At 43.9% G+C, this 14,392-nt stretch overlaps 1 protein-coding gene across 11 annotated transcripts in view; it reads left to right on the forward strand.

Annotated features, from left to right (window-relative positions):
* Positions 1-14,392, forward strand: part of SPTAN1 (spectrin alpha, non-erythrocytic 1) — an 80,817-nt gene that overhangs the window by 11,090 nt on the left and 55,335 nt on the right. For 8 of the 11 annotated variants that reach the window (XM_031014315.3, XM_031014304.3, XM_031014309.3 and 5 more), the window contains 7 exons: positions 3,027-3,266; positions 5,063-5,188; positions 10,989-11,129; positions 11,513-11,659; positions 13,136-13,269; positions 13,442-13,586; positions 13,665-13,819. In XM_031014315.3, coding sequence (XP_030870175.1) covers positions 3,030-3,266; positions 5,063-5,188; positions 10,989-11,129; positions 11,513-11,659; positions 13,136-13,269; positions 13,442-13,586; positions 13,665-13,819 — 1,085 coding nt within the window. In that variant the 5' untranslated portion in view covers positions 3,027-3,029. Of the gene's footprint in view, positions 1-3,026; positions 3,267-5,062; positions 5,189-10,988; positions 11,134-11,512; positions 11,660-13,135; positions 13,270-13,441; positions 13,587-13,664; positions 13,820-14,392 lie in introns of all 11 variants that reach the window. The other 3 variants (XM_055351270.2, XM_055351271.2, XM_055351272.2) reach the window with 1 other exon arrangement.

Raw genomic sequence — 14,392 nt, forward strand, 5'->3', positions numbered from 1 at the left:
TTATTCAACCAACATTTCTTTTTTTTTTTTTTTGAGACAGGGTCTCATTGTGTCACCCAGGCTGGAGTACAGTAGTGTGACTACGGGCGCATGCCACCATGCCTGGATAATTTTTTTTTTAGAGCCAGGGTTTAGCCATATTACCTAGGCTGTTCTCGAACTTCTGGGCTCAAGCAATCCACCCACCTCAGCCTCCCAAAGTGCTGGGATTGCAGATGTGAGCCATGGCGCCCGGCCTATTCAACCAACATTTCTTAATGACCTCTGTATGCTAGAAATCAGGGATACAGGACCGGACATGGTGGCTTACACCTGTAATCTTAGCACTTTGGAAGACCCGAGGTGGGAGGATCATTTGAGCCCAGGAGTTCAAGACCAGCCTAGGCAACCTAGCAAAACCCTGTCTCTACAAAAGAAAATTTAAAAATTAGCCAGTCATGGCTGTGCGTGGTGGCTCACGCCTGTAATCTCAGCACTTTGGGAGGCCAAGGCGGGTGGATCACGAGATCAGGAGTTCGAGACCAGCCTGGCCAACATGGTGAAACCCCATCTCTACTAAAAATACAAAAATTAGCTAGGCACCATGATGGTTGCCTGTAATCCCAGCTACTTGGGAGGCTGAGGCAGGAGAATTGCTTGAACCCGGGCTGCGGAGGTTTCAGTGAGCCAAGATCATGCCACTGCACTCTAGCCTGGGTGACAGAGCAAGAGTCCATCTCAAAAAAAAAAAAAAAATTAGCCAGTCATGGTGGTGTGCACCCATAGTCACAGCAAGTGGGAGGCTGAGGTGGAAGGATCACTTGAACCGGGGAGGTCGAGGTTGCAGTGAGCCGTGACTGCACTCCAGCCTGGGCAGCAAAATAAGGTCCTGTCTCAAAAATAAATAAATAAATAAATAAAAATCTGGTATACAAAGATTAGGTTGCTCGGTGTAATCATACCTTAGGATGTATGTACAAGTGCTTTGCAAATCTAAAGAGAAGTGTGATTACGTCTGAGAAGGAGGGAAGGAAGGAACATTGGGTACAGTTTAGTAAAGAGTCAGGATCCTGCAGTTTACCCATTTCAGCTGGGTGTTGAGATATAAATAAATAAGTGCTATCTAGGCAAAGAAGAGTCATAGGACATTCTAAACAAAGGAAGCATGTGCACATGGCTTGGAGTTTTAAAGGGAATTACACATTTTAGAGCAGAAAGAATACTTCTATCCGCCACAAGGGTAGGGGTCATGGGTGAGAGATAATACCAGGCAGGCATGTTGGGCCAGATTGTGAAGGTCCTGCTAAAGAGGTGGGTTCCTTCTTCTGTCTGAAGGAAGCCATAGGTCGGGGGCAGTGGCTCACGCCTGTATTTCCAGCCCTTTGGGAGGGTGAGGCGGGCAGATCACGAGGTCAAGAGATCGAGACCATCCTGGCCAACATGGTGAAACCCCATCTCTACTAAAAATACAAAAATTAGCTGGGCGTGGTGGTGCAGGCCTGTAGTCCCCGCTACTCGGGAGGCTGAGGCAGGAGAATCACTTGAACCCTGAAGGCAGAGGGCAGTGAGCCGAGATCATGCCATTGCACTCCAGCCTGGTGACTGAGCAAGACTCCGTCTCAAACAAAAAACAAAAAAAAGCCATAAAAGATTTGGGAGTGGCATGGCGAAGAATGGTATAAAACATTTTGGACTGTGGAAAAACAATAATACAACAAAAATACATGGTTGATATGTGGAGAATAATTTAAAGGAATGGTAATATGACTAAAATCAGCTCATCTACACTTCTCCAGGAAGATGGTCTCTTAGAAAGGCAATCTTCAGATCTGATCAGGCACAGACAGTGCCTTCCTACCACCAATGAGAACTGCTTGAATCCCTACAGAGCTGGGGCACTAGCTAGAAACTCTGACATCAGCCATCTCCTTCTGTTTACCTGCTAGGTGGATGTGGGGCAGCACTCTTGACAGGTTTCATTCCTAACTCTTAGCCTACTCACCCTTTTCTTTCTGTCTTGGGATAGGCGACAGGATAAAGGAAAGAACTCCCAGATGTTTCCAGGGTAACACAATTTTATACCTTTTATTATACATTGTAGAACAATAGCTGGAAGGGACCAGCAGGCTTATCTGTTCTGCTTCGTTAGTGAACTCAAAAACCTCTCTATAGGCTGTAATTTTGAAGTTCGAAGAGACTTGAGAGCACGTCGTTTTTCCTGACATTTTTAGTCACTTTAGGAAATTGAGGCATGGAGAGGGAAGGTGGCTAGTGTGAGGTCACGTGTTGCTGACAAATTCAGAAGCTTTTTGGCATTAATCTGTATCTGTTTCCTTCTGTGTTCCTTAATTAGTTAGAGGATAAAATGGCATATTCTTTGTTTTCGGTTTTTGTTTTGTTTTGTCACCCAGGGCGGAGCGCAGTTGTGCAATGATGGCTCACTGCAGTCTTGAACTCCTGGGCTCAGGTGATCCTCCTGCCTTAGCCTCCTGAGTAGCTGGTACCATAGGCACACACCACCATGCCCAGCTATTTTTTTGTATTTTTAGTAGAGACGATGTTTCACCTTGTTGCCCAGCTGCTCTCGAACTCCTGGAGTCAAGCAGTCTGCCACTTTGGCCTCCCAAAGTGTTGGGATTACAAGCGTGTGCCACCGCACCCCCTGCTTGAAAGGACTTCTGAATGGACTTAGCAATGATTATTTGAATACCACAGTTGCTGTTTGCTCTGAATCCTTGAAGCCTTTGTAGAATTGACAGTACAAACCATAATTCTCCCATTCACAGTTTTCATTTGGTTTCCTTGCCGTGTGTGGGTTAGGCATCTTCTGAGGGCCCTATGTAGGTAGGTGTTGCAGGGGAATGGATGGCCGTTTTTAATAAAGAAATAGGATCTGGGCTTCATTGTTCCTAAGAAGGGGCTGTCTTCTCAATTCATTTGTCTGCTGGGTTTATCTGATAATTATTTCTTTCCTTCAGAGAGGCTAATTACTTTTCATCTATTTTGGTGCCTATTGGTACTTATCTCAGCGCATTTTGTCATTTCAGAAAATGGACCCAAGTGGGGTCAAAGTGCTGGAAACAGCAGAGGACATCCAGGAGAGGCGGCAGCAGGTCCTAGACCGATACCACCGCTTCAAGGAACTCTCAACCCTTAGGCGTCAGAAGCTGGAAGATTCCTATCGATTCCAGTTCTTTCAAAGAGATGCTGAAGAGCTGGAGAAATGGATACAGGAAAAACTTCAGATTGCATCTGATGAGAATTATAAAGACCCAACCAACTTGCAGGTACGTCTGATCTCCTGGGATTCCTGCCAAAATTCAAGAGCCCAAATGTTCTTACCCAAAAATCAGACGAGGAAATTTACTTAATTATCACCTTGAGAGATTGGACAAGAAGAATATAATAAGGAAGGACAAACTCATTGTTTTCCCGTATTAGTGCGGGTGAATGTGGAATCTTAGAGGTATTAATTGTCTTTTCTGGATGCTTTAAACTGATGGTTCTCAAACCTCTGCCTTGATACTACTGGTGAGCTTTAAACATTTTTCAGGGAAGTTCTGGGTTAATCTCTTGGAATGAGGTTTTTTGTTTTGTTTTGTTTTGTTTTTGTTTTTTGAGACAGAGTTTCGCTCATGTCGCCCAGGCTGGAGTGCAATGGTGTGATCTTGGCTCACTGCAACCTCCACCTCCCAGGTTCGAGTGATTCTCCAGCCTCAGCCTCCCAGGTTGCTGGGATTACAGGCGCCTGCCACTGTGCCCAGCTAATTTTTGTATTTTTAGTAGAGATAGGGTTTTGCCATGTTGGCCAGGCTGGTCTTGAACTCCTGACCTCAGGTGATCCACCCACCTTGGCCTCCCTAAGTGGTGGGATTACAGGCGTGAGCCACCACACCTGGCCTGGAATGAGTTTTTGAGAAAGGCATAATAGTGTTGTTGCTGGCAAAAATTTATAGTTATTCTGGAGTCAGATATCAAAGAATAAGTACTTAAAGTTATGAGTCCCTTTCAGAGACTTGGTAAATCTTATCAAAAGCAAAGCCTGAATCTTGTGGTACGTAAATTATGTATTTAAAACTTTTTTTTTTTTTTGAGATGGAGTTTTGCTCTTATTGCCCAAGTTGGAGTGCAGTGGTGCAATCTCAGCTCACTGCAACCTCTGCCTTCCAGATTCAAGTGATTCTCCTGCCTCAACCTCCCGAGTAGCTGGGATTGTAGGCATGTGACACCACGCCCAGCTAATTTTTTGTATCTTTAGTAGAAACAGGATTTCATCATGTTTGCCAGGCTGGTCTCGAACTCCTGACCTCAGGTGATCTGCCTGCCTCAGCCTCCCAAAGTGCTGGGATTACAGGTGTGAGCCACTGCACCCGGCCAAAACTTTTTTATAAAAAGGGAAAGCCTTTCTTCTCACTTATTTCAGTGAAAGATTTTTAAAGAAAATTGTTTCGGTAGCAAGTGGAACAGTAGTTGGGCCCATGGATTTTTTAACTATAAAAAATTGACTACAGTAACCTAAGAAGAGAATGAAGAACACTGCTTTAGGTACAATGCCTGCCTGGCAGGCCCCTTCCCATCTTAGTATTTGATGAAAAAGAGGTATTGAGAAATGGAGTGTAGGCAGGGTCAAAGAGTCTGGCCTCTAAAGCAAGTGAAAGAAAGTCTCATGTGTGAGTGAATATGGATGGATTTTTCAAGAGTAAGCACTGAATGTTGAGAAAACTGTTGGTATGGTTCTGTATTTCTAGAAGGAACTGCATGTTCACATAAAGGCTAATTTTCTGATAGCAAAAAAAAAATTATTAATAGGATATTTTGTAGCATCTTCCATTGACAATGTTAGTTCTCAATGGTGAGTGAGGACCATTGATGGCCCTTGCTGGCCAGGCTTTCAGAGGACCAGGAGAAATGCAGTCAGAGTATTTGAGGAATTGAGCAGGTAAGAGAATGGGCAAGGTGCCAAATGATGTATCCCTAACTAGAGGGAGCAGGATTGAGGAGGGGAGGAACACGGGGAACAGGGGGAGCAAAATGCTGATGCTTTGTGGTTGCGTCTGAGGCTCACTTCAAGGTCCGCCAACAGGGAAAGCTTCAGAAGCATCAAGCATTTGAAGCTGAAGTGCAGGCCAACTCAGGAGCCATTGTTAAGCTGGATGAAACTGGAAACCTGATGATCTCAGAAGGGCATTTTGCATCTGAAACCATACGGGTGAGTATGAGTAGCTCGTGGCGTGGATGGCTTCATCTGGATGGAGCATTGTAGATTCATGCATACATGTCAGTTTGGGTTCCCAAAAAGATAGACTTTTCCAGCTTTTAAAAGAATTTATGAAGTCTCCTTAAGAAGTTACCCGAATCCTGCCTTTGTAATGTGACAGCATGAATGTAAGCAAGTGTTTGTATACTCAGTGAGGAAATTAATATTCCTTTTGCAGAGCAAATTAGAATGTGTTTATACTTTAAAGAAAACTGTAAATTTAACATTTATAAATGGCAGTGAGATGGCAGAGCATATTAGTGAAATTGGCAAATTTAAGGACTCAGATGCAAAGATAAATAGAAACAAGCACAGACACTATAAAGAAGGTTTTCTGTGGGAAAGCTTGCTGTCTTGAATCTTGGCTTGCCCTGGGAGGGGTTTACTGAGGTCTAGGCAGCAAGCCTGTTAAAGCTCCAGCTCTAAGGAATGATGTGTGGCACCTGTTGGTCAATGACCATGGTGATGGGACTGACTTTGAGGCAGGAGTCCTGGAACTCTTTGGTCTGGCTGATTTTAGTGCGAGTTTATTGGAGCTGAGGTAGTAATTGATCTTTCTCTGCTTCGTTTCACATATCTAGTATGAAGATATTAAGGGAAAACAAACCTCTTGACAGTGAGGTGTGCACATTGAGTTTCTTATAACTGGAAGTACTTATCTATCTTTGATACACATCATGTCTAGCTGTGTGTTCTCTTTGGTTCTTTGTCATCCAAAGCCACGTTGCATTGAGGCCCAGCCTTTTCTAGTCTTTTACCTGTCAAAGCAGTCCTGAAGATTTAAATGAAAGCTGCACCCTTAAGCCCCAGCTAGAACTGTTTTGTCCCCTACTCTTCCTTGATAACTGTGTGGAGGTTTCGTTCACTGAGGATCCAGTCTACTCATTTTCAACAATAAATGTTTGTTTTCTCACGTTTGCTTGGCAATACTCTGCAGTCTCATATTAAGGACTTACAATTAGCCCTAAGATGTATGATGAATAATTATTAACTATTACTAATAATGATAATTGTAAATAGGAAATAAAAGTGAATTCCAAATGTCATATGACTAATAACATTTAACCCATTTGGGCAATGTAATATGTGTTTGCAATTAAATACAGATATTTATCTTCCCATCTTCACACTATTTTATATACAGTCTTAGAGTAAATGAAATCAGTCTGCATTATTATTTCCTTGACAGAAGTTGTTTTCCCAGAGTGAATGAGGCACCTCTGTAGTAGAATATGTAACCAGCTTACAGATGGGGAACATTAGACAGAGATCAAGTGTTTGGCTTCAGTAATTAAGGCAGAAGGGAGGAGGACCTAAAGCTGACTTTATTCATGTCTATTAGTACCCTCTGCCCTGTTTAGACAGCTCATTTATATATATATATATATATATATATATATATATTTTTTTTTTTTTTTTTTTAAGACGAGGTTTTGCTCTTGTTGCCCAAGCTGGAGCAGAATGGCAAGATCTCGGCTCACTGCAACCTCCACCTCCTGGGTTCAAGCGATTCTTCTGCCTCAGCCTCCTAACTAGCTGGGATTACAGGCGCCCACCACCATGCCTGGCTAATTTTTGTATATTTAGTAGAGATGGGGTTTCATCATGTTGACCAGGCTGGTCTTGAACTTCTGACCTCAGGTGATCCACCTGCCTCAGCCTCCCGAAGTGCTGGGATTACAGGCTTGAGCCACCGTGCCCAGCCCAGATGGCTTATTTATTTATTTATTTTTGAGATGGAGTTTTGCTCTTGTTGCCCCGGCTGGAGTGGAATGGCACGATCCCAGCTCACTGCAACCTCCACCTCCCAGTTTCAAGTGATTCTCCTGCCTCAGCCTCCCGAGTAGCTAGGATTACAGGCATGCGCTGTGCCACCACAGCCAGCTAATTTTGTATTTTTAGTAGAGACAGGGTTTCTCCATGTTAGTCAAGCTGGTCTCAAACTCTCAACCTCAGGTGATCTGCCCGTCTTGGCCTCCCAAAGTGCTGGGATTACAGGCATGAGCCGCTGCTCCTGGCCTAGATAGCTTATTAAAGCAACATTAACAATACTGTTAACTGGCCAGGCATGGTGGCTCACACTTGTAATCCCAGAACTTTGGGAGGCCAAGGCTGAGGCAAGAGGATCACTTGAGCTCGGGAGTTCAAAACCAGCCTGGGCAACATAGTGAGACCTCGTCTCTACAAAAAAAATTTAAAAATTAGTGGGGCATGGTGGTGCACACCTGTAGCCCCAGCTACTGGGGAGGCTGAGGTGGGAGGATTGCTTGATCCTGGGAGGTCAAGGCTGCAGTGAGCCATGATTGCACCCCTGGAGTCCAGCCTAGGCAACAGAGCAAGACTGTCTGGGAAAAAGAAAAAAAAAAAAAGGCCAGGCACAGTGGCTCATGCCTGTAATCCTAGCACTTTGGGAGGCTGAGATGGGCGGATCATCTGAGGTCAGGAGCTCAAGAACAGCCTGGCTAACATGGTAAAACCCCGTTTCTACCAAAATACAAAAAATTAGCCAAGCGTGGTGTTGCGTGCCTGTAATCCCAGCTAGTTGGGAGGCTGAAGCAGGAGAATCGCTTGAACTCAGGAGGCGGAGGTTGAAGTGAGCCGAGATCCTGCCATTGCACTCTGGCTTGGGCAACAAGAGCGAAACTCTGTCTGAAAAAAGTAAAAAAATAAAATAAAATTTAAAAAACCTATTAAATATAGTTTGTTGAGTAGGTATTAGGAGCTATTTATGTACAGTTACTTTGCTAACCTCTAATCTTCACAGTAAGTGTGCAAGGTGGCCATTATTTCCCTATTACGTGAGAGTAGAAACTGAGTCTCAGAGAATTTGAGTAACTTGCCCAAAGTCACACAGTTGATAGATGACTGAACTGGAATTTCCTCTCTCCCCTTCTTTGTCCAGTCACCACTATTTGTTTTATTTTAATTTATTATTATTTTTGAGACAGGGTCTTGCTCTGTCACCCATGCTGGAGTGCAGTGGCACAATCTCAGCTAGCTGCAACCTCCTTCCACCAGGCTCAAGTGGTTTACCCACCTCAGCCTCCCGAGTAGCCGGCACCACAGGAACGCACAAGCACACTGAGCTATTTTTTTTGTATTTTTAGTAGAGATAGGGATCTTGCCATGTTGCCCAGGCTGGTCTTGAACTCCGGAGCTCAAGCAGTCTGCCTGCCTCGGCCTCCCAAAGTGCTGGGATTACAGGCGTGAGCCACTGCACCCAGCCTGTGTGCTTTGTTTTTCCAACCTGTACTTCATTCCTGTCTTCTTTGCTTAATGTTTCCACCATCTGCTTCTCTGAAGGCTCCTGTTGCTTGCTTATGTCCCTATTGAGAAATCCACCTGAGTCAGAACCAGGCTTGCTTCTCCACCCCATCAGCTTTCCACATGTTTATGAAGCTCACCTGCCTCCTTGCCCACTCGCGCTCTCAAATAATAGTAAGCCTGTGAAGCCAGACTCTCTCTAACCTGCAGTATTTACAAGATCAGACACATCAGCAATGGGAAAATGGTTCCAGTACTGGGACAGGCCTTGCCCTAGTTCTTTCCTTGAGGGTGTGAAAATGAAATATGTGAGATGGACAATTGACTTGAATGTGAGAGGATTTTCTCTAGTCTTCTGTGGCCTCATTTTTAATTTGAGCAGGAGCTCTCATTTAATCTTTACTTTCATGCTCACAGTTACTATGGTGATCTTGGCTTGGTCATTTATTTGGTCCCCTAACTCAGTACCTTAGTTTGGCAGGCAGTGGTAGCAGAGGAAGGTGGGTGGCATGTGAGGGCATGTCTGTGTCCTGGATAACCTGTCTGTCACTGGTTTAGACTTTCACACCATACCGGACAGCGTGGCGCCCCATAGTCACCGCCACCCACATCGGGTCCCACATCCGAGTAGGTGGAGTATTGACTTGCTGTCGGTTGCCTTTTCCCCCTTGCTTTGGAGTGCCTTTCACTTCTTTCTCAGTGGTGGGGTCACAGTTTTGCCAACAGTGGTGGAAGTGAATTGTGTGAGCATGTATTCCTCTGCTGCTTTCTCCTTTCAAGTAAAACATCCACACTTGTTTCTAAGAGAATCCACCCATGTTGATTGTCACATGGTTTTCAGGTTTTCATTTTGCTAGGAGTGACATCTCAATCATGGGTGGATCCCAGACTTCTTTTCTGTTAGTGTTTAAACCTCTTTGTTTGTTTTACTTATGTCTGTCGGTGTTGTACAGAAACTCCCAGTATCTTGGGTAGGCATAATCAAGGCATTGAGGTTGGACTGGAATACCAGAATGCATCATCTAAGCTTGAATTGATTACCAATTTCCTCCAATTCTTGATAAGTCCTTACTGGGCCTGTGTTATGAGAACCCAAAGATGCTGGGAAGTGAATACGTTTGACCCTGTGGCTGCCACTTGGGTGAAGTTTGAGATAAACCTCACTTGAGATGTACCACAAACTGTCTTTTCACAGAAGGTCCAAAGTTTTTTCTATCAGGGATCCTTTTTGATAGCTGATGACTTTTCAGGACCCCATCTTTTTTACTTTTTTATTTTTCCCGAGATGGTTTCTTGTTCTGTTGCCCAAAGCTGGAGTTCAATGGCACAATCTTGGCTCACTGCAACCTCCACTTCCCAGGTTCAAGCAATTCTCCTGCCTCAGCCTCCCGAGTAGCTGGGATTACAGGTGTGTGCCACCACGCCCAGCTAATTTATGTATTTTTAGTAGAGACGGGTTTCACCATGTTGGCCAGGCTGGTCTCGAACTCCTGACTTCGTGATCTGCCCACCTCAGCCTTCCAAAGTGCTGGGATTACAGGAGTGAGCCACTGCGCCCAGCCCTTTTCTACTTTTTTTTTGAGACGGAGTCTCGCTCTGTCGCCCAGACTGGAGCACAGTGGCACAATCATGGCTCACTGCAAGCTCCACCTCCCTGGGGTCAAGTGATTCTCCTGCCTCAGCCTTCCAAGTAGCTGGGATTACAGGTGCGCGCCACCATACCTGGCTCATTTTTGTACTTTTAGTAGAGATGGGGTTTCACCATGCTGGCCAGGCTGGTCTTGAACTCCTGACCTCGTGATCCGCCTGCCTTGGCCTCCCAAAGGGCTGGGATTACAGGTGTGAGCCACTGCACCCAGCCTCCCCTTTTCTACTTTTATACCAAGATTTTCCTGTTGTGCCTCATAATTTTTACATTGATGATGCCTGTAAGACCTCTTCTTTTGTTTTGTTTTTTTCCCTTTATCTCCATGAATTTGGAATACATCCTTCAGTAATTTCAGCTCAGTTTACACATTAATTCCTCATTTTTCCTTTCCCAGTAGTCTTCTGGATTAGGAATTCCACTCTAATAATTTAATAATAATTAATAGTATCGATTGTATACCTATTATTATATAATACTAAAATATATAACTATACAATATAAATATATCATAAATATAATTATAAATGAAATATAAAGATATTATTAATAATATAAATGATAATGATTTTCCTGATGTAAACTAGAGTAAATCTACCTGTGAAAGAACTAGAGTAGATCTACCTACTTGTAACTTGAAGACCACCAAAAAACCACTGTGAACTGTGGACTTTTCCCTACTCCCAGTTAAATTTACTATTTCCTCTCAGTTTAGGGATTATCTTTTAAAAATATTTTTATTCAGAGCTCCATAAGGTCTCTAACTTGTCTAAACTCTATGGAAGAGCCAGATCCCACAGAGCCAGTTGTGATCTGATTAAAACTCTGATTTGAAACTTTCAGACCCGTTTGATGGAGCTGCACCGCCAGTGGGAATTACTTTTGGAGAAGATGCGAGAAAAAGGAATCAAACTGCTGCAGGCCCAGAAGTTGGTGCAGTACTTACGAGAATGTGAGGACGTGATGGACTGGATCAATGACAAGGCACGTTTTGGGAAGAAGGGTTTGCTAAGCTTTACTCAAAGAAAAGGGAAGAGACTCCTCTGTGATCTGTAGTGAGACCCAGTGTTAGCACAGATATGGCCATTTTAAGTGAAAGGGTGGAAGTGGGGTTGCTGTCTCTCCAGCTGCTCTCTAGGTGTATGCGCTATTCTGTAACTCTGAAGCCTGGAGTCGCTGAGACAGAAATGCTGTGAACTCAACCTCTTAACTTTCTGTGGGAGGAACTAAAATCACAAACCACAGACAAAACTGTATCCATTAAAGCTAACATGGCTCCATCCCTAATGTGTCTGTTTGATGTTTCTGGAAGCCATTGTTAACAAATGTTGGTTGGTGACTCTGGCTCTCTTATGGTCCCTAAATAGGAAGCAATTGTTACTTCTGAAGAGCTGGGCCAGGATCTGGAGCATGTAGAGGTTTTACAGAAGAAATTTGAAGAGTTTCAAACAGATATGGCTGCTCATGAAGAAAGAGTTAATGAAGTGAACCAATTTGCTGCCAAACTCATACAGGTAAATAGCAAAGTGCTGTATGCTTCTCACAACATTATTATGTTAACTTTTTAGTATATTCAGGATAAAATTTTGATGATTGGTCCCTAATTTCTGAGTGAGCAAGTTTTTGTAAGCATGTCTGAGAGTTTTGTTTAGATGTGAGGCACAATACTGATTACTCCTAAATTGGAAAATGCTTTTCAATGTGTTGCCTTGGGCAGGAAGGGCAGAGTTCATTTGATCTGTTTCCTCTACCCACTTTTGGGTAGGGCTGGGTGAAGCTTTTATTGGACTGCTGAAGCTAGGTCTCAGGGTTTCTCAGACGAGGGTGTGGTGTTGAATGCTAAGTTAGTATTGGCAGATGTCCACCAGTGCATTAGGGCTCTTGCCTTCCTTTTTTATTTGAAGCTTCCCTGGGCTCTCTTGGGAGCCTGGGAGAACCTTGTCGTGAATGGGCTCTCCACTCTGGCGCTGGAGCCCATTAAGAGGGAATGACAACCCTTCCCCAGTGCCCACGTGTACAATCCTGTAAGCTGCTTCCACTACGAGTCCAAAGGGTTCCAAAGACATCAAGTACTCAGAACCAGAGAGTTTTTACTTTTAGGGAAATTTGATTTGGGGGGTACAAATTTTAAGTGTATAAATCTGCTTATAGGCTGGTACTTGTTTCCTTTTTCTGGTCAGTGATTAAGAGAAAGATACCCGGCATTCCTCAGAAATATCTCACCCTTCCACAGTGACAGATGTGTTGCTTTTCCAAACCCTAAGCTTTCCTGCGGTTGAGCTTGAGAAAAGTAGTCAGGCCAAACCCATGGTATCCCAAATGGATTCAAGAACCCTGAAATGCTTCATTTTATTACTTTATATCATATTTTTAAAAACACCAAAATGTGGTTGGTAGGGAAGGATACTTTTAAAGAAATGTCTCTAAGCTTGATGCAGTGGCACCTGCCTATAGATGCAGCTACTCTACTCAGACTCAGGCTGACAAGGCAGGATCACTAGAGACCAGCCTGGGTAACATAGCAAGACCCTGTCTCAAAAAAGAAAAAAAGAAATGTCGTCAGTCTAAAGCCAGGGGCAAACTCTTGAGACGCGAAAATTATGTTTATGTGCAAGAATGCTTAACAGCCTCATGAACATCTGAAATACCAAATTTTCAAGCAGTTAGGGTAGGTGAGTACATTGATAAAGTTACCACAAAGTTGCTGCCAAACTATTTATTAACATAAAGGTTTTTGGCACTTTTGCACATAACCACCTTATAGACTAACCACACTACTCCAAAAGATAGAGAATGGCTCTCCCCTTTTTACATAAGAAATAGAAACTCTTTGGAGTTGTAGTTCACTTTGTATCATGTTGACCATTATTTCTTGTGATTCTCTTCAGAGTGGTGATTTGCTGAGATGCTTCAAGGAACCAACCCCAGGGTAACTAGTTGGAGGAGCCAGAAGTTGTGTACAAATCCAGTCTCTTCTCTTCCTTGTTTAGGAGCAGCACCCTGAGGAGGAGCTGATCAAGACTAAGCAGGATGAAGTTAATGCAGCCTGGCAGCGGCTGAAGGGCCTGGCTCTGCAGAGGCAGGGGAAGCTCTTTGGGGCAGCAGAAGTTCAGCGCTTTAACAGGTGTCAAGCCAGAGTGGGCTTTGGGGAATGGGTCTCAACCTGGAGGGGAGTTGTGAAGCACAGGGCATGTGCTGGTGAGCTGTCGGGGCTGACTAGGCCTTGGTCCCATGGGGTGTTCCTAGTTCTAGGGGGGAGTCATTGCTGTGGATTAACTGGTGCCTTTGTTCTGTAGGGATGTGGATGAGACTATCAGTTGGATTAAGGAAAAGGAGCAGTTAATGGCCTCTGATGATTTTGGCCGAGACCTGGCAAGTGTTCAGGCTCTGCTTCGGAAGCACGAGGGTCTGGAGAGAGATCTTGCTGCTCTAGAAGACAAGGTGGGTTTTACAAGCAGCTGATTCTGTAAATAAGTTACCAAGGGTCAGGAGAATAGTTCTCACGGAGTTCATTTCTAGGTCAAAGCCCTGTGTGCTGAGGCTGACCGCCTGCAACAGTCCCACCCTCTGAGTGCAACACAGATTCAAGTGAAGCGAGAGGAACTGATTACAAACTGGGAGCAGATCCGCACCTTGGCGGCAGAGAGACACGCACGGCTCAATGATTCATACAGGTGCAAATAATGCTCCAGGTCTTAACCAGTATCATTTGGCTTCTTTTTTGGAAGCAGGAATAGCAGAGTTAAGGGTCTGTTCTGTGTTCTGTGAAAGTGTCAGGTATCACCTACAAATGCAAATCACTTCTTACCTATGTTCTCTCTGTTTGGAGACTGGCAACTGTATCATGTGTAGTATATGTATGGTATTTACAACTTCATAAATTCTTCTATTCTGCATCACTGCATTATGATTGATAGAATGGGAATGTCCCTTTAAGTATCTGAGTATCACATGAAATATCTTATTAAAACCAGGATCGGAAAGGAAAAGAATCCTTGCTAGCCAAGGGTTGAACCTGGGAATAACAAGGAGGTTGAAAATGTGGGACAGGATTGGGGCATTATAGTGATGGAGAGAACCTAAGTTTTAAAGGGTTGATTTCAGCCTTCTCTTGCTTTCCTTCACAGTCTAGATTGGGAAAATTTCATATTTCCCAGAATTAGAATTTATGTAGTTTGTTAGACATTTGAGAACGTAGAATTCAGAGCTTTAGGGAGGCCATTTTCCACCCTGGAACCTCCGCTGGA

The sequence above is a fragment of the Gorilla gorilla genome, chromosome 13, assembly GCF_029281585.2.
Source record: "Gorilla gorilla gorilla isolate KB3781 chromosome 13, NHGRI_mGorGor1-v2.1_pri, whole genome shotgun sequence".
Lineage (NCBI taxonomy): Eukaryota > Metazoa > Chordata > Mammalia > Primates > Hominidae > Gorilla > Gorilla gorilla.